Source organism: Neolamprologus brichardi, chromosome 3 (assembly GCF_056152115.1).
Source record: "Neolamprologus brichardi isolate AB-2024 chromosome 3, ASM5615211v1, whole genome shotgun sequence".
In the NCBI taxonomy this organism is placed as follows: domain Eukaryota; kingdom Metazoa; phylum Chordata; class Actinopteri; order Cichliformes; family Cichlidae; genus Neolamprologus; species Neolamprologus brichardi.
Window position 1 is genome coordinate 21,187,840 of NC_142106.1, and position 23,232 is coordinate 21,211,071.

At 39.1% G+C, this 23,232-nt stretch overlaps 1 protein-coding gene across 2 annotated transcripts; it reads right to left on the minus strand.

Moving 5' to 3' along the window:
- Positions 1 to 9,968: 9,968 nt before the first annotated feature.
- Positions 9,969 to 23,010, minus strand: LOC148103848 (programmed cell death 1 ligand 1-like). 2 transcript variants are annotated; one of them, XM_087834599.1, is made up of 6 exons: positions 22,844 to 23,010; positions 21,505 to 21,665; positions 21,289 to 21,403; positions 19,320 to 19,396; positions 18,176 to 18,532; positions 9,969 to 17,577 (listed from the first exon to the last, which is right to left on the minus strand). In XM_087834599.1, the coding sequence occupies exons 4-6, from the start codon at positions 19,381 to 19,383 to the stop codon at positions 17,435 to 17,437; spliced, it is 564 nt and encodes a 187-aa protein (XP_087690725.1). In that variant the 5' UTR covers positions 19,384 to 19,396; positions 21,289 to 21,403; positions 21,505 to 21,665; positions 22,844 to 23,010; the 3' UTR covers positions 9,969 to 17,434. The 2 variants fall into 2 exon arrangements, with proteins under 2 accessions (XP_087690725.1, XP_087690734.1); XM_087834608.1 differs by lacking the exon at positions 9,969 to 17,577 and adding an exon at positions 18,001 to 18,056.
- Between the last annotated feature and the right edge of the window lie 222 nt (positions 23,011 to 23,232).

A 23,232-nucleotide genomic window follows, 5' to 3' on the forward strand; every position in this document is an offset into this window, starting at 1 on the left:
TTCTCTCCCTCAAACACCATCAGAGGTGAGAGGGTGCAGCAGGTGTAGTAGTTGGTATATGAGACAGTAAACAAATTAAAGGTTTTTCAAACACATTCAGCTCCACAAAAATGTGATAAATGTTTGACAGGAATAAAAAGAAACTCTGATCCTTCTTTAAAAGTATTTTTCTGTTATTATGGTCGAGTTGATCACACAAAATCTTCTTGAGCAGGGACGTGGCTAAATACAGGTATGTGAGAACGACTCAATATTAAGGTCTCCAGTGACTGACTGCAGCTTTGTACATGTGACCTGGAGATACTGGATATTAGAACTTGGTGGTCTGTAACAGCAGCTCACTAGTACAGGTTTCACAGGAGGAAGCTGGACCTGTAACCACAGAACTTCCAGTTGGATCAACAGTCACAGCAAGAATCAGCATCTGCACATTTATCATCAAGAGCAGCAGGGGGCGCTGTTACACACAGAGGCAGGTTCTCTCCCAAATGTGTCCAGAACAAGAGCTGAGCAGCTTTTTCTGTGAGTCAAAGTATTTCTAACAAACTACAGCAGATCACAGAGCCTGTGTCAGCTCAGCTATCAGAATCAAACAGTGAAGCTGACCTGTGTAAGTCAGCAGGTCAGACAGTGTGTTAATGAGGGGAAATCTACAAAGCAGTAATGAACTTTTCATAAACCACATTTAATACAAATCTATGACACGTCCATAAGTCTGCACCGTCTGAAACCTCCTCACATTTCAGCCCTCATTTCTCATCATATTGTAATCTACAGTTATTTATGGTTCAGTGAGTTTTGCTTGGAGTTTCCAGCTTCTGAGAGCATTATTTACATCACTGAAGTATTTATGATTCCCCTGGTATAAAAAAGCTTCACAGTAAAATCTCATCTTTGTAACATTCACACTGAAACATGTTTACTATACTGCATGATAAGACAGCTGAACACGACGTCCCCAGAAACATGTTTTATTATCAGAAACAGACAAAAAGAATCAGCTTTCCTGACCTACAGTTTGATGGTTCAAAAGCACGAAGGACAAAAAATGTAAAGAATTGAAATGTAAGAAATCTGTCCTCTCCTCATCCTTCCCACCACCCTCAGGGTGACCTTCATTTTCTTTGCTCTCTTTACCTTCCTCATCCTCTTCATCGTCTTCTTGCTCACTGTCACACACACACACACACACACACACACACACACACACACACACACACACACACACACACACACACACACACACACACACACACACACCTCCACATGAATGAAGGAAACAACACAGATATGAGCCTCTTAACCTGTTCACAGCCTCATACTGTTTTTAACATGATAGGTCAAACCAGGTCACCAAGGATCGCCATAACAACTGTAACTAATACCAGAATAGGTCAAAGGTCAGAGTTGTTAAAGTGGTTAAATATATGAAATACTCAACAGTGTGTCAGAGAGAAGGGAGCAGCTATCAGTCTGAGTCATACACTGAGCAGTTTGGCAGCATTCATGGTTTTATTGACACAGTTATGATCAGTTTGAAGTGTTGCAGCATGTTCACTCCTGCTCTGCATGTTGTGCAGTTACTGATGTGTTAAACTGTGTGTGTGCAGGCTGTGGCTCTGTTTCACTTCCACAGTTCAACTACAGAGGACGCTAAAAGGGTCCAGGTCATGTTAGTCTAAGTGCCTGAAAAGAAGTTCAGTTTCCTTCTTTTTAAGATATCCAGGCTGAACTTCACGACAACAATTCAAGCGTCTACCAATGAGAGTTCAGGATACTGTGATTGATCTACGACGGGGTGGTAAATACATCAGAGGGTGACCTCAAGTGTTTTTATGTCTAGTTAACAGAAATAGTAGGAGTATAAGCCATGTTTATAAAATTAGAAATTTTATAAATTTTGGAAAACCAAAATTATAAAACACTTACCACTCTAAGTGGTTTTCCTTTGGCAGGTAAATAAATAAATAGCCATAAAGCTGTTTGTAACTGTTCGTGCATGTGTCAGTACTTTGATACTATGTTGGTTAGATTATTTAGCACAAGTTAATTTTTATTTGTTTTTATTTTAGTTTAACCGCTGCAGGTTTTTCCATATTTGTGCCTGACTATAAGGACACCTGTAAGGTGCGCTATCAAGCCAATTTATTGTCTACAGTGACCCCTTGTGGACATTGTGAGATATTTCTTGTGCAAAGAAAGTGGCGTTAATGTGATTGTTTGTATAGTTAAATATGACTCTGCTAATAATAGGACTGCCTGTTTCTTTACGTTTGTTTGTTCTTTGTTTATTTATGGAAAACCACACTCAGATGTGTATTATAGCCCAGTGTGTTCAATCATGACAGAATCTGAACTGAGACAGGCAAGCAATTGGATGTAACCAATGTTTCTGCAGGACTTTATAAAAAGTCATTAAACTAGCTGTTAAACCATACAGACTTGGTGTCATCATTGTCTCCAAATGTGCTTCAATAAAGTGCTGAGAAAAGGATGTGAACAATTGTGTGCATGTTATATTCTTTTTTTTTTCTTTTTTTAATGAAGTTACAAGAGTTTCAAGCAAACCTTTCTCCCTTTGTCATTATGGGCACTGTGTGCAGGATTCAGAGGTGAATGACTGTAATCCACTGTGGAATAAAGCTGTAACATGACAAAATGTGGAACAAGTGAAGTAAAAACTTTGAGGCTTGTAAGAAATGTTTTGTGAGTCTGATTTCACTAAAGAGGGAAAAAAAATCATGTGATAGAACCCTGTCAGTGTGACAAACACTTATATAGTGTTTGTTGTTTTCAGTGTTTATTGAAATATTCTCACTGCTGTTATCCAGTGTTGAAGTCGAACTTCATAATTTTAATTTTAATAAACATAAGTTTATTGGTCAGATTATCAGAATGAGCCTAAAGGTGGACCCGAGGAGCAGACTCACACAGACGAGGACAGTGAAGAAGGATTTTGTATACAGTGAGGTGTGACTGGAGCAGATTACACAGGATGTTCTGAAAGGAGCAGAAACTTAACTGATGAAAATTAACTGATGAAAACAGTACAAAGGTCAAAGTACCACGTGCTGTCAGTGAAAGCTGCAGCTGTTTTAGTGATAAAGTTAAAGACAAAAAGTCAAAAGGATTAATCATCCCTGTAACTGTGTCACTATATATCAGCATTAACAGGACCTAAGTTTGGTGTTTCAGAGAGCTGCTGATCTCAGACCTGCGCAGCTTCCGTTTTAAACACTTGATGTACTCAGCTGCATGAAGAGCACGTTTGATTTTCTCTGACACAATTAAATAAAACCTGATGAAGGTCAAAGGTCGTCACTTGTATGTCAAACTACAAACTTATGATCTGGAATTCTTTCAGTTTTTTTCAGATAGTGTGTTATTTACCATAAAGTAATTCAGCGTTATTCATACCAGAGTAACTAGAGAGGTTAATATATTTTTAAATATATACTTTTCTACAGGACTGAATATAATATCTTTATGTAAAAGTCCAGAGCCTCTGGGGAGTATCTGAGTATTTATAACATTACACAAATCAAAGGTCTCATCACAGTGTTGATGAAATGCTGGGTTTATCCATCTCCTGGGGCGGGCCTACAGAGGAGTGCTGAAGATTTCCCTGTGAGGAAGCTGCTGGTGAAGATCATGAGTCCTGCTTGATCCATGCCATGAGCTTCAGTGTTCCTGGTGTTTCTTAAATTTTGCCTCTCTCAGTGGGTCAACAGAACATCTGGCACAGGACAGCTGTGATGAAAGAAAGGGAAGAAGTTTCTCCAAACCTCTGGACCCAGGAAACCCAGCTTAGTCCTCATGGTCTCCCTAATTAGTTTCTCCCCAGGGTGAATGTAGCTGTTGATATAATATGGACTCTATTATTAAATGAAAAGAACAAAGTACACTGCACTCCTGAAACCTTTTGCTGCTGTTTTAAAGTCTCCATGTTACCACGATGTAGAGGGCTCTGAAGATTTAAACAGTTTTAGATCCATTACACTCACAGTCTTATGTTAAAATCTCAAAGGACAGCATTATATTTTTGATATTAACAGTAACTCTGGGCCTCTGTGGAGTGTGCAGCTGATCTCATCGCTGTCTAAAAATGGATAATAAAACCTGAGGAGTCCTGAATCATTCAATTCAATTCAATTCAATTTTATTTATATAGCGCCAAATCACAACAAAAGTCGCCTCAAGGCGCTTCATAGATACAGAGAAAAACCCAACAATCATATGACCCCCCTATGAGCAACCACTTTGGCAACAGTGGGAAGGAAAAACTCCCTTTTAACAGGAAGAAACCTCCGGCAGAACCAGGCTCAGGGAGGGGCGGCCATCTGCTGCGACCGGTTGGGGTGAGAGAAGGAAAACAGGATGAAAGACATTCTGTGGAAGAGAGACAGAGATTAATAACAGATATGATTCAATGCAGAGAAGTCTATTAATACATACTGAGTGACAAAGGTGACTGGAAAGGAAAAACCCAATGCATCATGGGAATCCCCCGGCAGCCTACATGTATTGCAGCATAACTAAGGGAGGATTCAGGGTCACCTGATCCAGCCCTAACTATATGCTTTAGCAAAAAAGAAAGTTTTAACTGAAACTTAGCTGAAGGCTCTGCCTCCCATTCTACTTTTAAATACTCTAGGAACAACAAGTAGGCCTGCAGAGCGGGAGCGAAGTGCTCTAATAGGGTGATATGGTACTACAAGGTCATTAAGATAAGATGGGGCCTGATTATTTAAGACCTTGTATGTGAGGAGCAGGATTTTGAATTCAATTCTGGATTTAACAGGAAGCCAATGAAGGGAAGCCAAAACAGGAGAAATATGTTCTCTCTTTCTAGTCCCTGTCAGTACTCTTGCTGCAACAATTTGGATTAGCTGAAGGTTTTTCAGTGAGTTTTTTGGACATCCTGATAATAATGAATTGCAGTAGTCCAGCCTGGAAGTAATAAATGCATGAACTAGTTTTTCAACGTCACTCTGAGACAGGATATTTCTAATTTTAGAGATGTTGCGCAAATGGAAGAATGCAGTCTTACACATTTGTTTAATATGTACGTTGAAGGACATATCCTGGTCAAAAATGACTCCAAGGTTCCTCACAGCGTTACTGGAAGCCAAGGTAATGCCATCCAGAGTAAGAATCTGGTTAGATACCATATTTCTAAGATTTTCAGGGCCGAGTACAATAACCTCAGTTTTATCTGAATTAAGAAGCAGAAAGTTAGCGGCCATCCAGGTCTTTATGTCTTTAAGACATTCCTGCAGTTTAACTAATTGGTGTGTGTTATCTGGCTTCATGGACAGATAGAGGGTGTCATCTGCATAGCAGTGAAAATTTATGCTATGTCTTCTAATGATACTGCCTAAAGGAAGCATGTATAATGTAAACAGAATTGGTCCTAGCACTGAACCCTGTGGAACTCCATAATTAACCTCAGTGTGTGAAGAGGACTCTCCATTTACATGTACAAATTGGAGTCTATTAGATAGATATGATACAAACCACTGCAGCACAGTACCTGTAATACCTACAGCATGTTCTAATCGCTCTAATAGGATATTATGGTCAACAGTATCGAACGCTCCACTAAGGTCTAGCAGGACAAGCACAGAGATGAGTCCACTGTCAGAGGCCATAAGAAGATCATTTGTAACCTTCACTAAAGCTGTTTCTGTGCTGTGATGAGCTCTGAAACCTGACTGAAACTCTTCAAATAAACCATTCCTCTGCAGATCATCTGTTAGCTGTTTGACAACTACTCTTTCAAGGATTTTTGATATGAAAGGAAGGTTGGAGATTGGCCTATAATTAGCTAAGACTGCTGGGTCTAGAGATGGCTTTTTGAGTAAAGGTTTAACTACAGCCAGCTTGAAGGCCTGTGGTACATTGACTGATTATTAGAGATAGGATAGGTTGATCATATTTAAGATTGAAGCATTAATTAATGGCAGGACTTCTTTGAGCAGTTTTGTAGGAATGGGGTCTAAAAGACACGTTGATGGTTTGGAGGAAGCGATTATAGAAGTTATAGAAGTTAACTAATTGGAGAAAAAGAGTCTAACTTAACATCAATGGTACTAAGAGTAGCTGTAGATAATATTACATCTGTGGGATGATTATTGGTAATTTTTTCTCTAATGATAAAAATTTTATTTGTGAAGAAGTTCATGAAGTCATTACTAGTTAATGTTAAAGGGATGGTTGGCTCAAAAGAGCTCTGACTTTTTGTCAGCCTGGCTACAGTGCTGAAGAGAAACCTGGGGTTGTTCTTATTTTCTTCAATCATTGATGAATAGTAAGATGTTCTGGCTTTGTGGAGGGCTTTCTTATAAAGCAACAAACTATTTCTCCAGGCTAAATGATGATCCTCTAAATTTGTGACACTCCATTTCCTCTCCAGATTATGAGTTATCTGCTTTAGGCTACGTGTTTGAGAATTATACCACGGAGTCAGGTACTTCTGATTAGAGACCTTAGTTTTCACCGGAGCTACAGTATCCAGAGTCGTACGTAGTGAGGAGGTAAAATTATTAACAAGATAATCGACCTCTGCTGGAGTAGCGTTCAGATAGCTGCTCTGCTCTGTGTTGGTACAGGGCATTGAAGATGATAACAGTGGGTGGATTATATTCTTAAACTTAGTTACAGCGCTTTCAGAAAGACATCTACTTTGATAAAGTCTACTCTCCACTGCTGTGTAATCAATTATTGTAAATGTAAATGTTATCAGGAAATGATCAGACAGAAGAGGGTTTTCAGGAAACACTGTTAAATGTTCAGTTTCTATGCCATATGTTAAAACAAGATCTAGAGTGTGATTAAAGTGGTGGGTGGCTTCTTTTACATATTGAGAGAAGCCAATTGAGTCCAATAACAGATTAAATGCCATGTTGAGGCTGTCATTTTTAGCATCTACATGGATGTTAAAATCACCCACAATAATTATTTTATCTGAGCTCAGAACTAAATTAGATATAAAGTCTGAGAAATCTGTGTAAGGCCCAGGTGGACGATAGATGATAACAAGTAAGACTGGTTTCTGAGTTTTACAGCTGGGGTGAACAAGGCTAATTTCAAATGAATTAAAAGTCTGTCTTGGTCTTTCATTAATTAATAGGCTGGTGTGAAAAATTGCTGCCACACCGCCCCCTCGGCCTGTGCTTCGAGATTTCTGATAGTTAGAATGACTCGGGGGTGTTGATTCATTTAAACTAACATAATCATTCGGCTGCAACCAGGTTTCTGTAAGGCAGAGTAAATCGATTTGTTGATCAATTATTAAGTCATGTACTAACAGAGACTTGGAGGAGAGAGACCTGATATTTAATAATCCACATTTCACTGTTTTACTCTTTGGTTCAGATGTGGATACTGTATTGTTCTTTCTTTGTAATTGTTTATGTTTAAGTTGTTTGTTGCTGGGTTTTAGTTTGTTTTTTGTCTTTTTGGGAGCTGACACAGTCTCTATGGAGATGGGTTTTTGGGGGGGGTAGCAGGAGGAGAGAAGCTGCAGAGAGGCGTGTAAGACAGCAACTCTGCTTCCTCCAAGGCGTTCCCAGGCCAGCCGAGAGATATAATCTCTCCAGTGTGTCCTGGGTCTGCCCCGGGGCCTTCTCCCGGTGGGACATGCCTCACCCAGGTGGCGCCCAGGAGGCATTCTTGTCAGATGCCCAAACCACCTCAGCTGGCTCCTTTCGATGTGGAGGAGCAGCGGCTCTACTCTGAGCCCCTCCTGGATCGCTGAACTTATCTTTAAGGGAGAGGCCAGCCACCCTTCGGAGGAAGCTCATTTCCGCTGCTTGTATCTGCAATCTCGTTCTTTCGGTCACTACCCACAGCTCATGGCCATAGCTGAGGGTAGGGACGTAGATCGACCGGTAAATTGAGAGCTTCGCTTATACACTCAGCTACCTCTTCACCACGACGGACCTGTGCAGTGTCTGCATCACTGCGGCCGCAGCACCAATCCGTCTGTCAATCTCCGGCTCCCTTCTCCCATCACTCGCAAACAAGACCCCGAGATACTTGAAATCCTCCACTTGGGGCAGGAACTCATCCCCAACCCGGAGTGGGCACCCCACCCTTTTCCGGCTGAGAACCATGGCCTCAGATTTGGAGGTGCTGATCCTCATTCCCGCTGCTTCACACTTGGCTGCGAACCGTTCCAGTGCGAGCTGGAGGCCATCGCCCGATGACGCCAACAGAACCACTTCATCTGCAAAAAGCAGAGATGAGATTCTGAGGCCACAGAAGTGGAAGCCCTCCGCCACTTGGCTGCGACTAGAAATCCTGTCCATAAAAATTATGAATAGAATCGGTGACAAAGGGCAGCCCTGGCATAGCCCATCACCCACCGGGAACGAGTCCAACTTATTGCCGGCAATGCGAACCAAGCTCTTGCAACGGTTGTACAGGGATCGAATGGCCCGTAGCAACGGGCCAGACACCCCATATTCCCGCAGCACCTCCCATAGGACACCCTGAGGGACACGGTCAAATGCATTATCCAAGTCCACAAAACACATGTAGACGGGTTGGGCAAACTCCCATGCACCCTCAAGTATCCTTGAGGAGATAAAGAGCTGGTCCAGTGTTCCGCAACCAGGACGAAAACTGCATTGTTCCTCCTGTATCTGAGGTTCGACTAGCGAACGAACTCTCCTTTCCAGCACCCTGGCAGAGACTTTCCCAGGGAGGCTGAGGAGTGTGATCCCCCTGTAGTTGGAACACACCCTCCAGTCCCCCTTCTTAAAGATGGGGACCACCACCCCGGTCTGCCAGTCCAGGGGTACTGCCCCTGATCTCCACGCAACATTGTAGAGGCGTGTCAACCAGGACAGCCCTACAACGTCCAGAGCCTTCAGGAACTCGGGGCGGACCTCATCAACACCAGGAACTCTGCCACCAAGGAGTTGTTTAACTGCTTCAGTGACCTCGCCCCCGGAAATTCGCGGGTCATCCCCGTCATCCCCAGACTCTGCTTCCTCCTTGGAAGACGTGTCAGTGAGATTAAGGAGGTCCTCGAAGTATTCCTTCCACTGCCCGACAATTTTCTCAGTCGAAGTCGGCAGCGCTCCGCCAGCAGTATACACAGTGCAGGTAGAGCACCGCTTTCCCCTCCTGAGATGCCTGACGGTTTGCCAGAATCTCTTCGAGGCAGTCCGAAAGTCTTATATTAATTGTTTATTTTTGAGAAATAAAAAAAACTATCATAGTGAGCAAAATTCTATCTAATATCCTAAATCATTATTAAATCTATATCTATATTTATTATTAAATCTTCCAACAGAAAAACTTCAATAATACCACAAAAATATTATTTTATTTTCAACACGCTCAGTCATTCATAATTTTATCCTTAATGTTTGCCTGAAAGGAGGACAGCTCCGGTACCTTTCCACACTTCAGAATATATTTAGGTACAAGACGACCATTACAGTAAGAGTAAATCACTACTTTAAACAAAGTGAAACAAACGTTTAAAAACCAATGATCATCAGACAAAGAACTTAATTCTTTTAATCATCATTATTATTATTATTAGTAGTAGTATTATTAGTATTGGTGGTAGTATCATTACTGTTGTTTATTTATTGAATTATTTCTTACTTAGAAAGGAGAAAGGATATTACAGTAATTAATAATGTATACTTTATTAATCCCGGTAGGGAAATTAGTCCTCTGTATTTAACCCATTCAGTCAGTGAAGCAGTGGGCAGCCAGCAATCCAGCGCCCGGGGAGCCGTGTGTAGGGACATTACCTTGCTCAGGGGTACCTCAGGGTAGCCGTTCAGTGGATTCGAACTCCTGACCTTCCGATCATGGGGCAACCACTCTACCTACTGAGCTATCACAGTGGAAGAATCTTTTAAAAAGACATCTCATGCTGTGTACAGTGTTAGCTTCAATTTTCACGACCAAAAACCAACCAATGAAAAACAAATAAAGAACCATTTTCTCCAAATTTAACAGAAGCTTTTATTAAAAGAGTACAGAACATGGCATATGTGAGCCATACAGGTATTTCTCTTTTTCATTTCCCTCCCAAATGGGTACAAACATGGATATACAATGGAAGTATATACAACATTCACTGTTAAATTGCTTTTACTAGGAAGTATCATGTCCTCTGCTGCACTCTGAAGCACATTGTTTCTTAAGGCTTGTGCTGTGCAATGATGGTTTCTGGTGCATAAAGCAAAGTGTAGCATGGTGTCACATTGATAGAAATGCAGAATGACAAACTACAGCACACAGGACACAGTACATGCAGAGTGCAGCAATCAGCTCAATACAAATTCTGTCTCATTTACTAAACCTAGCAGTCAGCACAGGGCGTGCTCTTCCTATGTGAAAAGAGCCTTAAGAATCAGCCTATAACATACATGTTGTATTCCAGTTAAACAAAAACACAAATTATTGGAAATGAATACAGACTCACTGAAACCAGCTAACTAATATACACACATATATAATCACTGAAACCAGCTAACTAATATACACACATATATAATCACTGAAACCAGCTAACTAATATACACACATATATAATCACTGAAACCAGCTAACTAATATACACACATATATAATCACTGAAACCAGCTATCTAATATACACACATATATACAAGGAGACCTCTTCGACACATGCCCAGCTCCATATTTTCATTCTTGGACTTCACTGCAGGAGTTTTGCATGAATCACAGTTCAAAATAATCCATCCCTCACTTTATCCTGTTTCTGAGATAAGACATTTTAGCCCTGTCTCCCTTTAAACCCACCCTCCATTTTAACAGCTGGTGAGTGGGCTTTTGCGCACATCTATGTGCTTGAAATGATCAACTTTGAAACTAGAGCTTTTATATCATTGTGATTACTTTTACATACTTTGGCCTGATTATTCAAAATGTTGTTTAATAAAAATGTAAACAGGAAAAGAAAAGCAGAATAAATCCAGTTTCAAAATGGGATGCATTTACTGTATTTGTACCACAAATACATGCTATTGAACTATTAATCTATTTTAAGTAAAAAACAAACAAACAAAAAAAAATAAAACAGACTGTGCCAACATATTTGGCACTTCTAAGTTTTTGATCTTTTTTTTTTTGTCTTTTTATGTCTTTTTAACGTTTTTAAAAGCTATTTCTAGATGTCGTGTTTTACATTTAGCATCTTAGTGGGATTCTGTGCATTAGCACCGAACTAGCAGCAGCCAACACAACATTCATTAATTTTCAAGTGTCTACAGTGTTATAAAGACAGTGCAATATCAGGACCCTCAGAGTCTGACCTCTTTCCAGTGCACCTTCACCATCTCCACATCCCATTAAAGCTGGTCACTGATCAGCTTTCTGTCAGTAAACTCGAGGTTGTTTAAAACAAAGAAACTAAGAAGAAAAAATATATCTATTTGGGTTCCAATAATGTAAAAGACATGACTTTCAGTTAAAATGTTTGTTCATTGGTTAAATGGGTTTTTTCTTAAGCTTCTAATTGATAAAGCAAGCCCAGAGTGGCCCAATGGCAGGTGCCATAGTAATTGTTCAAATTCGTAAATATTGAGGAAAGGTGTTCACTACCTTTATTATCGTCCTTTTGCAAAGGACACACTGTACAATTTGTTTGGCAAAGAAAGCAGAAAACCGCACAAATCCATTCCATAACTCATAATGTTAACAACAACAACAAAGTAATTGAAGAGCAGCAAGAAGTCACATAAATGTTAATACTCCATTTTGCATTTCATGGCATAGCCTCCTATCATACTACTACTGTGATTGATTGTGGCCTGCCTTTCATCAAGGTTTTTGAAAGTTCAATATAACATTTATTTAAAATAGCAGTGCAATTCAGTTTGAGTTAGTTATTCTCTCATTTTAAGGTTTGCTAGGTAAGGGTTGTAATGTAAATGCAAAAAAGACTTGGTCACACAAAAAACTTTCAGAGTGTGTGCCGGTATTTGACACACAATAAATGCAACATCCATGGCTAGGTTGCTGCTAAGAGCAGTCTAATTAAAGAGAGAGGTAAACGAGAATGAACGGTTCTTTTAACAATGTACACTTGATGATACGAGGCAAAAACATGTCAAGTAAAATAATTGATTCAAACATAACTATTCAGGTCAACACTGGCTAAATGCTGATTGGACAACTGATTGCTGAACGCTGACACCCTCATTCGTACCTGTGACCAGCAGCAACCTTCACTATGCTGACCTTTGAACCAGAGGCTGACATAAATCTTCATAAAATATAAACTGCTGCATAGAAGATGAAATGTTTATGAAGTGGTGTTAATACAAACTGAGGGAACTTCACAGATCATCAGCAAGTGGTTTAGCTGGCAACATGGTAAATGGACTGGTTCTTATATAGCGCTTTTCTACTCATCTGAGCACTCAAAGCGCTTTACACAACTTGTGCATTCACCCATTCGCACAAGCACATTTTCCTAAGTGCTTCATAGCTAACATTCACGCACATTCATACTCTGACGGATGCATCGGAGAGCAATTTGGGGTTAGTATCTTGCCCAAGGACATTTGGCATGCAGACTAAGGGAAGCCAGGAATCGAACCACCAACCTTTCAATCAGTAGATGACCTCTTCTACCACCTGAGCTACAGCCACCTCACCCCACCATGTTTTCTTCTCTTTCAAGAAAATATCTCCTGAATGAAACCCTGAGAATAAAGTGCTGGATTAGTCATGTTCCAGTGCATGTTTGTGGCTGGAGCTAGCTTACACAATGGCTCAAAGTTGTAATTTCTTTCCAAGAGAAAGAGAAATACTTAAAATGACACAGTTTAGGATTAATTATTCTATTTGCAATTCATATTCAGCAATAGTGATGTAACATGGAAAAAGCCAGAAAAAAAACAGATCAAGAATCACAGTTGTGCACAAACACAGCTGAGCCCTGACTCATGTAAGAACAACTTCACTTTCCAAAAGTTCCAATGTTTGGTATCTTAACTTCACTGTCTGCAACATCTCTTGAAAATGCATTTGAAAATTTAGTTTACTGAATGAACAATGAATTTAAGGCAGCAGTGCAGTTCAGTTTGCATGAGTTATTTCCTCAGTTTGAGGGTTGCTGGACTACCCTTAACTTGACATCAAAGGCAGATGCTCAAAGCCGTGATTAAGGGAAGAGCAAAAAACAGACCATCTCTTTTCTATACGACAGTGTTTGTATTAAAGTCATATTTTTCCAGCAGTTTGTTCTTTTTCATGTGACCTGCATAAAAAAAAACAAAAAACTATTTCACTGTAAGTGGATTATATTTAAGTAAGGCCCCAAAAATCTGTGCATTCACATCCGTCCTTGACGTCATGATATTTTCCATCAAAGACAAGAAAAAGTGACTATTTGACCATTCACAATTGGTGACCAAGACCAACACTGTCCACAGCCTGATTTAAACGCCTCACCTTGTGTCAGTTTACAGCTTAAATACTTAATGGATACTTGGGTTTTAAACACTTTACTGTGGTCCTGCTACTTTTCTTTGAAATACCAACACTGATGACACATCGGTTACAACACTGGGACAAAGACTTGGTCACACAAAAAAACTTTCAGAGTGTGTGCCGGTATTTGACACACAATAAATGCAACATCCATGGCTAGGTTGCTGCTAAGAGCAGTCTAATTAAAGAGAGAGGTAAACGAGAATGAACGGTTCTTTGAAAAATGTAAACTTGATGATACGAGGTAAAAACATGTCAAGTAAAATAATTGGTTTAAACATTACTATTCAGGTCAACACTGGCGAAATGCTGATTGGACAACTGATTGCTGAACTCTGACACCCTCATTCATACTTGTGACCAGCAGCAACCTTCACTATGCTGACCTTTGAACCAGAGGCTGACATAAATCTTCATAAAATATAAACTGCTGCATAGAAGATGAAATGTTTATGAAGTGGTGTTAATACAAACTGAGGGAGCTTCACAGATTATCAGCAAGTGGTTTAGCTAGCAACATGTTTTCTTCTCTTTCAAGAAAACCTCACCTGAATGAAACCCTGAGAATAAAGTGCTGGATTAGTCATGTTCCAGTGCATGTTTGTGGCTGGAGCTAGCTTACACAATGGCTCAAAGTTGTAATTTCTTTCCAAGAGAAAGAGAAATACTTAAAATGACACAGTTTAGCATTAATTTCCCTAAGTGATTGCACATCTTTTATTTTGAGGTAGTAGTCAACTTCTATTTGCACTTTATATTCAGCAATAGTGATGCAGCATAGAAAAAGGCAGAAAAAAACAGATCAAGAATTGCAGCTCTGCACAAATACAGCTGAGCCCTGACTCATTTAAAAACAACTCGACTTTCCAATAGTTCCAATGTTTGGTATCTTAGCTTCACTGTCTGTAACATCTCTTGAAAATAGATTTGGCAACGTAGTTTATTGAATGAACAATGCACTGTTTGGACAAAAATCATCGTCCAGCAAACCACTTGTTGATAAGGGGAAGATCCCTGTTCAGTGCAACCACATATGCCTGGAGGTGCGATTTGACCATCCAGCAGAATTGATCACCTTAGTGACACTGATGATTTTTCCATGTTTAACCTGTGGCAATAATGTGATACACTGATCATTTTTTGTAAATCTAGTGAGGGGAATAATCAGAAGTTTAATAATTTCCGAACATGAAAATGAATTTAAAATTAATTAGTCCCAGAGTTCTCATTTTAAAAACTCAATCACTACTGGCCAGTTAGCACGGGCTCCTCCCATCTGTTATTTTCCCTCCTGGCACACTGTGCAGCAGAATGAAGATCGCCATCACAAACTGCAGTACATAACACAGTGTGAGTTTGCCCAAGTGATGAAACATTTAGTGAAGAGAAAGCTGACACATGCCCCCTTTTTTATTTCCACAAACAGTATATAGTGTGACTTGGTAATATTTTTAAGAATATCTGGGAACTCCTTCCTTTGAATGCACATGAACAATGTTGGCACTACAGCTCGTTTTGATTATGTGGAGATTCTGCTTTTTCTTTCAAGATGTGCGGGGCTTAACTGAGGTGGCCCGCAGCCTGTATTTTGCCCCTGTGTGATCTATATGAACGAAAAGTGCTTCAGTGACTTATGAGTATTCATTTATCAGTAGCAAAGAATAGCTTAGATGACCTTTTATGAAAGAAGGAGATAATGCTGACTTTACCTTCATAGTGTTTGGGGGGAAGAAAAAAAATCAGTTAACTGACAAGTGACACACAGCACATCAATTTTAGTTGATACTGCAGTTTGAACATTTAAGGACAGATGTTTTAAGATCACAGCTGAGAACATCATACTTCTTTAACAAAATCTGCTGTTTTTAGGTTTTCCCTTGCAGGTAATACTTTGTAACATGGGTTTTAAAATGTGCTCTGTAAATAAAGAGTCATTATTTTAATGTAGTTTATTAGATGAATTTAAGAAAGTAGTGTAACTCAATTTGCATTAGTCATATCCTTGGAGTGTTACTAATTTACCCCTCACATGTTTGAACCTCAATGATTATAGTATATTTTTTACTGGTTTATGCTCCTGTGTGTGTTACCTAACTCAAACAGCACACTAAGAAGGCATAGCAGGACACTTTACTGTGGTCCTGCTACTTTTCTTTGAAATACCAACACTGATGACACATCGGTTACAACACTGGGACAAAGACTTGGTCACACAAAAAACTTTCAGAGTGTGTGCCGGTATTTGACACACAATAAATGCAACATCCATGGCTAGGTTGCTGCTAAGAGCAGTCTAATTAAAGAGAGAGGTAAACGAGAATGAACGTTTCTTTGAAAAATGTAAACTTGATGATACGAGGTAAAAACATGTCAAGTAAAATAATTGGTTTAAACATTACTGTTCAGGTCAACACTGGCAAAATGCTGATTACACAACTGATTGCTGAACTCTGACACCCTCATTCGTACCTGTGACCAGCAGCAACCTTCACTATGCTGACCTTTGAACCAGAGGCTGACATAAATCTTCATAAAATATAAACTGCTGCATAGAAGATGAAATGTTTATGAAGTGGTGTTAATACAAACTGAGGGAACTTCACAGATCATCAGCAAGTGGTTTAGCTGGCAACATGGTAAATGGACTGGTTCTTATATAGCGCTTTTCTACTCATCTGAGCACTCAAAGCGCTTTACACAACTTGTGCATTCACCCATTCGCACAAGCACATTTTCCTAAGTGCTTCATAGCTAACATTCACGCACATTCATAGTCCGACGGATGCATCGGAGAGCAATTTGGGGTTAGTATCTTGCCCAAGGACATTTGGCATGCAGACTAAGGGAAGCCAGGAATCGAACCACCAACCTTATGATCAGTAGATGACCTCTTCTACCACCTGAGCTACAGCCACCTCACCCCACCATGTTTTCTTCTCTTTCAAGAAAACCTCACCTGAATGAAACCCTGTGAATAAACAAACACAAACATGCACTGGAACATGACTGGATTAGTCATGTTCCAGTGCATGTTTGTGGCTGGAGCTAGCTTACACAATGGCTCAAAGTTGTAATTTCTTTCCAAGAGAAAGAGAAATACTTAAAATGACACAGTTTAGGATTAATTTCCCTAAATGATTGCCCACTTATTATTTTGAGGTAGTAGTCAACAGGGGTTGCTTTTTTGGGTTTCTTTTGTTTTTAATTTTACTATTTACAATGTAAATATAAAGTGCTATAAAATATCCATAAATTTTCCCAATAAATGAAAGAACAGAACACCACAATTCATGGCATATGATCAATGATAAACATATTTTTGCCTTAACTAAATTATTTTTACGGCAATGATGTAGAATCCTGAGCACTGTTGAGAAGCAGCACAGGAGCTAGTTTTTGCAGCTTGATTTATCATATTACTGGTTCCTAAACACAAACATCCTAAGAATAGTTGTTTGCATAGATGTTGCTTGACATCAAGATGTCAAGCAACTTGATGAAGGTTTGAGATTAATAGTGGTTTCTTTTGTTTATTTTTTAAATTCTAACTAGAGTTTTTTTGTTGTTGTTGTTTTTGTTTGTTTGTTTGTTTTTTTACACATAGCTTTTCATTGCAAGCTTTTCTTTTCCATGTGTTTCAAGGCTAAAACGAACAAATTGGGAATAAGCTGGTAGGGATAGCATAAAGTCATTCCTTCAAGTCTTGGTAAAAAAAAAAGAAAAAAAAAGTATTTTTTTAAATGTAGAAGATTGTGGAGGGTGATGTAAACGTGCACTGCTTTGTGGTACAGTTCTGAGGGACTTTAACAGCAGCTTATAGTAACACTGGCAGCAGTGTCATTACAGTGAGGTATAAGGAACAGTAATCTGTAATGGACTGCTGCTTCAAGTAAATACAGATTTGGTACTATGAGGTAGTCTGTAAATCTGTCTCATTATATTCAACGTTTGTTAAATATTGAGTAAAGTGCAAGTGAAGTGAGTGCAAACAAAGTGAGTGCAAACAAACCCAATGTTAAATACATACAGATCCTTTTCCGGCTCGCTGGTTTTGGTGTTTTGCCGGCAGGTTCTTCAGAGGCTGCTGTAAAGACATTGCACAAATATGAGTGAAAGGAACATGAAGAGAACACGTCTGAGGACAAAAAAAGAAGCTGGAGGAAATTAATTGCACAACATACTGTAATTCCTGAATATTAAAAAATACATTTAGACATATTTGCAATGTCATCTTTACCTCTCACTATTTGAACACATATCTTTACTCTTCTTTTGTTGAGTCAGCAAGTATAAAATACTGCAGCACGTCATACTTTCATCTACATATGACCTCTAAACTCTTATCCTCATCTTTGTCTTAATGTATGGAATTATATTTATATCAAATTGAATTGAAACATATTCACTATCATATAATGTAATTTTACAGATTCAGATGTTCATTTCCCACTCAAGCAATCAAAATCCTCAGATGCCAATTCAATAACCTACACGTGTTTAACTCACCGGCAACTATCATTCTTGCCAGAATGTCTGCTTGGTGACTATTGCAGCAGATTCATGCTAAAAAGAATTATGTATATTGGGTGTAATCCATTAATCAACTGATGAATTATAAATGAGTGATTACTACAGGGTTATTGTACTGCATATCAACAGAGGAGCCAGGTATGTCATCTTACCTGTAACATTGAGGACACATGGTTTGTAGCTAGTGTTCCCATTAAGGACAACGATGCACTGATATGTGTCTGTGTCACTGAGCCTCAGATCAGTCAAGAGACACTGCAGTCGTCCTTTCGTGGCGAGCTGTGTATCACACTGCAGTCGTCCCCTGTAGATCTCATCTATATCAGGTTCAGTTTGAAACCTAGTGCTGTAATAGTAAATGCTACCAATCAGTTTCATGGTCCTCAAGTCTACATGCAGGTCGGGACTCCTGTCGCTGTCAACGGGGAAAAACCAGGTCATGGTGATATTACTATTTTCTTCTGCCTCATAGACATCCTGTTCTACACTCACGGTGAATTCATTCTGACCTGCAGGAGTAAAAAAGGAAACACACAGGGAATAAATTAGGAGTTATGCCATCAACAAGTAAAAGATGCTAAAACATGCTCTTAGTCCACAATATTCCAAGACTTTCACTTACTGGCTAAATGGCTACAAACTATGAAGCCCTTCTCCATGTGGAGGTGAATTCCTACTTGAGTTAATGCATTCACAAGATTTTCATAAACCCTGACCTTGAGGTCAAAGTCACCGAGACCTTAATGCGTCTGAGATTTGCAGTAGTAGATTTTCACCTCGTTTGGCATTTAGAATACATTTAGACTCCAAGTGGCAACAATCACAAAAGATGCAGTTAACTGCCAAAAGTAAACATTAGAAAAATCATACTTTCATAATTCATTTACTCCCCTCACAGGGATTGGGCTTTTTAACCTGAAAGAGGGTTTTGTGATCATATTTTAAAATTAATCAGACTGTCAAATAGATAGGATTTAACTACTATTTATTTCTTTGAAACTGTTACTGATTTTTTTTTCAGGTGACATTTGCAGTTAGAACTCAGGATGATTAAGCGCTGAAGAGCTAATAAAATAATCACACATTTGTGTTATGGGAAAGGTGAATGTTACTTGTCATTAGTTGAATTCACACTGTCAGATACTTTAATAGGTGAAATTACTCAGCTCCTTTAAATTTGTCATACAGTTGTGTATTTATTTAAAATGGTTTTAAGACTATGTTAAATTTGAAATGTTTGTTTTTTGTCAGTTTTACAGTTTAGACAGGAATGAGCTCAATGAAGCTGCTACTCACCCACTGCAGGACCGAAGAGAAGCACACTGAAGCTTGAAAGAAGGAGAGCTTGGAAGCCCGACATTGTTGACCGAGACCTAAAGTGGGAAACCACAGAATAAGAACATTTTTCCTACAGCATTTTTTACATTACACTGTCAAGAGGCATGGTGGGGAGATGGTGAGTCACACAAAGCCACCACAGGGAATAGCAACTCCAATGATTAAAAAGGTTTGAAGTTGTGTTTGACTTACAATTAGGGCTGCCACAATTACGTCGACTATCAAAATCATCGACAACTAATTTAATAGTCGACGCATTGTTTGAAGCTTTGTAAATTCCCGAAAGACGCAGGAATAAGCAACAGGACTTCAGAGTTTAAAAATGGACCGAAACTGAAGATGGCAGCACTGGATGTACAAGGATGCCTGCTGCCATTAAACGCAGAAGAAGAAGAAGAAGCAGTCTCCAGAATCATAGCTGTGTCCAAATTCAGGGGCTGCATCTTTCAGAGGCTGCATTTGTAGGCCGATTACGTTACATCAACGCTACGAAGGCTGTCCAAATTCGTAGACTGCTCCAAATGCGTCCTTCATTTCCCCAGATTTGAAGGATGGGTCAGGTGTGTCCTTTGTGGCCCAACCTATCCCAGGATTCATAGCGCGACCCAGCCAATTCCAGTTTCCAACAATGGCAGCAGCTACTTGGTTTTAATATTACTCTTATTACTCATTTTTGGTCACAAAATAAACATTTAACATATTTTCAGGCGTGAATGTAACTGTGTAAACTTCAAATAGCTGCTCAGTTTCTCAAGACATCACATAATTGCAAAAGTGCTCCGATGTTTTCAGTGATGAGCTGGCCAGGAGGTCAAGTTGCACTTGAGCCGACAAGAACAGCGAACTCCCGGCACATCTTTTTCAAAACCCCTGCAGTCTTTCACTACTCAGGTTAAACATGATATATAAGTCACTTAGATAACTTAAAAATGTTACTGTTTGGCTTTCAGTATTTTTTTTTTCCTGAGTAAATCAGTTTGATTGTAATTAAACTTATAGTTTTCACACAGCTGAATAAACGTCAAGAAGGAAACTGATTAAACAGAAGTGTGAGATGATCGAGAATATACTCCGGTGTCCTGTTATATTTTAGACAGCAAGGAGCAGACGGCTGAGTTTATTAAACTTCACCGAAACAATCTGCAAATTTCATTAAAAGTTTAATAAACTGTCATCTTGTGTTATTTTTTTGTTAGCACATACCTTAACTATCCTTTCAGCTTGTTCGTGGCCAAAGGTGTCCACCAACAGATTAGGTCTGTAATGTTTATTATTTTTATGTTTTTTGCCATTTTTCCTGCATAAAGCTTTTAAGTAACTTCATTTCTTTTCATAAATATAAAATAGTTCTTACTTTTTAAATTTTTAACCCTTTAAACACCAGTTTGTTTGTCCACTGCACTAGCTGGAAGACAACCTCAAATCTCACAATTTTATATATTTGCATTGCTACTGAAATTTCTTGTATTATTAATAGTAGAGTCTGGGAAATGTTATTGATTCACATCAACACTGATTATAATGCATTGTTATTTTTGTGCAGGGAGAGTAAAAATAAACATCTCAGCTTGTTCGTGGCCATTTAGCCAAGAGGAACAATTTGGTGTATAGTGTATATTATTGACATTATTAAGGAGCTGATGTTGAAAAAAATATAAACCTCTGGGAAGTTTAAGTCCATTTGCATTAACAGAATGAAAATTGTTGACAAAAGAAAAGTGAAGTGGCCACAAATGGCCAGGATAGAGCCCAGAGGGTTAAACACTTCAAGCTGTAAGCTAATGATAGTTATATAAGAGCAGATGCTGGTGCAATAAGCTCTACGTTTTATGTCTAATGGATGCATGATCTGATTAGTCGACTAATCACAAAAATAATCAGTAACTAGTCAACTATCAAAATAATCGTTTGTGGCAGCCCTACTTACAATTTGATTCAAGTTATAAAGAGGTTGGTTTAATAGTGATGTCCATCCATCCATCCATTCGCTTCCGCTTATCCTTTTCAGGGTCGCGGGGGGCGCTGGAGCCACAGAATCCCAGCTGTCATAAGGCGAGAGGCGGGGTAAAAGTGAATAATAAAAGTAAGGGACATTATTATTCTGCTCTTACATACAAATTAAAATACCACTGCTATGACTTACCAGGGGGTGGATGGGCTAATAAGAGAAGAGCGATCCAAGAGAATCACCTCAAGTCACACTTGGATCTGAGCTTTACACACACTCCCGCTAAGGTGCAGTTTAAAACACGAGAGCACACTGAAGAGGAGATCAAACAACCAGGGCCTATCCACACTCAGTTTCTGAATGGAAAACACAAAAGACATGATTTAAATCACCAAAAAAGAATAACAACTGAACTCTTACTGCATCAAATTCATCTGCTGAAACAGGCAGATGACCAGTGGCTGTAAAGAGTCTACTGTAAGTGATGTAATAAAGGTCAAAAGAAATTTACTAGTTAGTTATTCACAAGCAAAATGTACACAAAACAATAAAATAAGAACCAGTTTAAAATAAACAAAACCAAACTATGTGATTTGGTTTTGTTTATTTTGCAATTTACCTTAAAGAAACGGAAAACATTATGACACGATGACCTGGGTGACTGAGAACCTTTACAGACATTAGGAGCAGTGTTGCACACATACATGCAGCTCAGATTGTTTTTGAAGAGCCTCTAAATGCAGTCAAGCTTTTTAGGGTCCCTAAGCGAGAAGTATGCAACGAAAAAAACAGGGTAGAAACAATGCAATATAAGGAACAGCGCTAAATAAAATGATAGCTCATTATCGGCTTAAGGTAAAGCCTCCGAGGACATTCACAGGTCACATTTACTTTAGCCATGTAAACTGGGTTTGCACTCCCGTGCAGCCAGGCTACTCACGCTGTTTATGTGTAGTAACTACATAAACTGTAATCCACTACCAACAGTCAAGATCTTAAATCAAAATAACACCGCAATATTCAAAACAGACAGAATATTCAGCGTGGTACTCAAAAATGTTAGTCTACCACAGGTGGGACTAATAATCTGACCAATTTCTCCTTTTTTCTACATACACTAAAGTGAGTCTGTCCTTTGAGGACACGAAGGAGAAAATGGCGACCTAATTTAACTTTCGGTTTCATTCTGACAAAAGGTTCTGTTCGGCGGCTCTAAGCTTGGCTAATTTCAGCTCTGATATCAATAACGTGACTGCATGACTATTTTTGAATTAACGTTTGTGCGTTTTTATGTAGCTGTAGTTGAGTTTAAAACAACTGACACTTTCTGCACAGACGGATGTATTTTTTTTTCTGATATGAAGAAGAATCGCAAACGTTTTCAAAGTTTCAAACCCTTTTAAAGTTTTCGAATAGATGTACTAAGTTTAACAACATCAATTTTAAACTTTTTAATGGTGTAACATTACGCTACAAAAAAGGTCACCGACGGTATGTGCATGCAGGCGTCTTCAGATGTGCGCTGATTACTTACTGCGTATCTGCAGGTCGGAAACAGAAGAAACTCGGAGTCAGAAAAAGACAGACAAACTCTAAAACTGCTCTCCGATTTTCTGCACTTTACTCCACAAGAAGTCCAAAATATTGAACTTTACGGAAAAGACAAACAAATGTCGACTACTCTTCCGACAACGGAAGCGCTCACGCCCTGTAACTACGTCACGACGGGTTTTTTTAATTCCCTTCTAGACGACTGTAGTCTGAAACTCACTGAAAATGATGAACGCAACGAAAAACGACCGATCGTACCGTTTAAATATTTTTCATAACCTATTAAAAATTTACAACAACCGACCTTAGTGTTCTCCTTCAGGTCGATTAGCTTAGAACTTTGTTTTATATCGTCTCTTTGAACAAGATAGA

Coding starts and splice junctions, on each gene's coding strand:
- LOC148103848 (XM_087834599.1), bottom strand. CDS start 19,383: ATGTCGGGCTTCCAAGCTCTCCTTCTTTCAAGCTTCAGTGTGCTTCTC. Junction 18,533..19,319: donor TCTCTTCGGTCCTGCAGTGG/GTGAGTAGCAGC, acceptor TTACTCCTGCAG/GTCAGAATGAATTCACCGTG. Junction 17,578..18,175: donor ATGTGTCCTCAATGTTACAG/GTAAGATGACAT, acceptor ATGTCTTTACAG/CAGCCTCTGAAGAACCTGCC.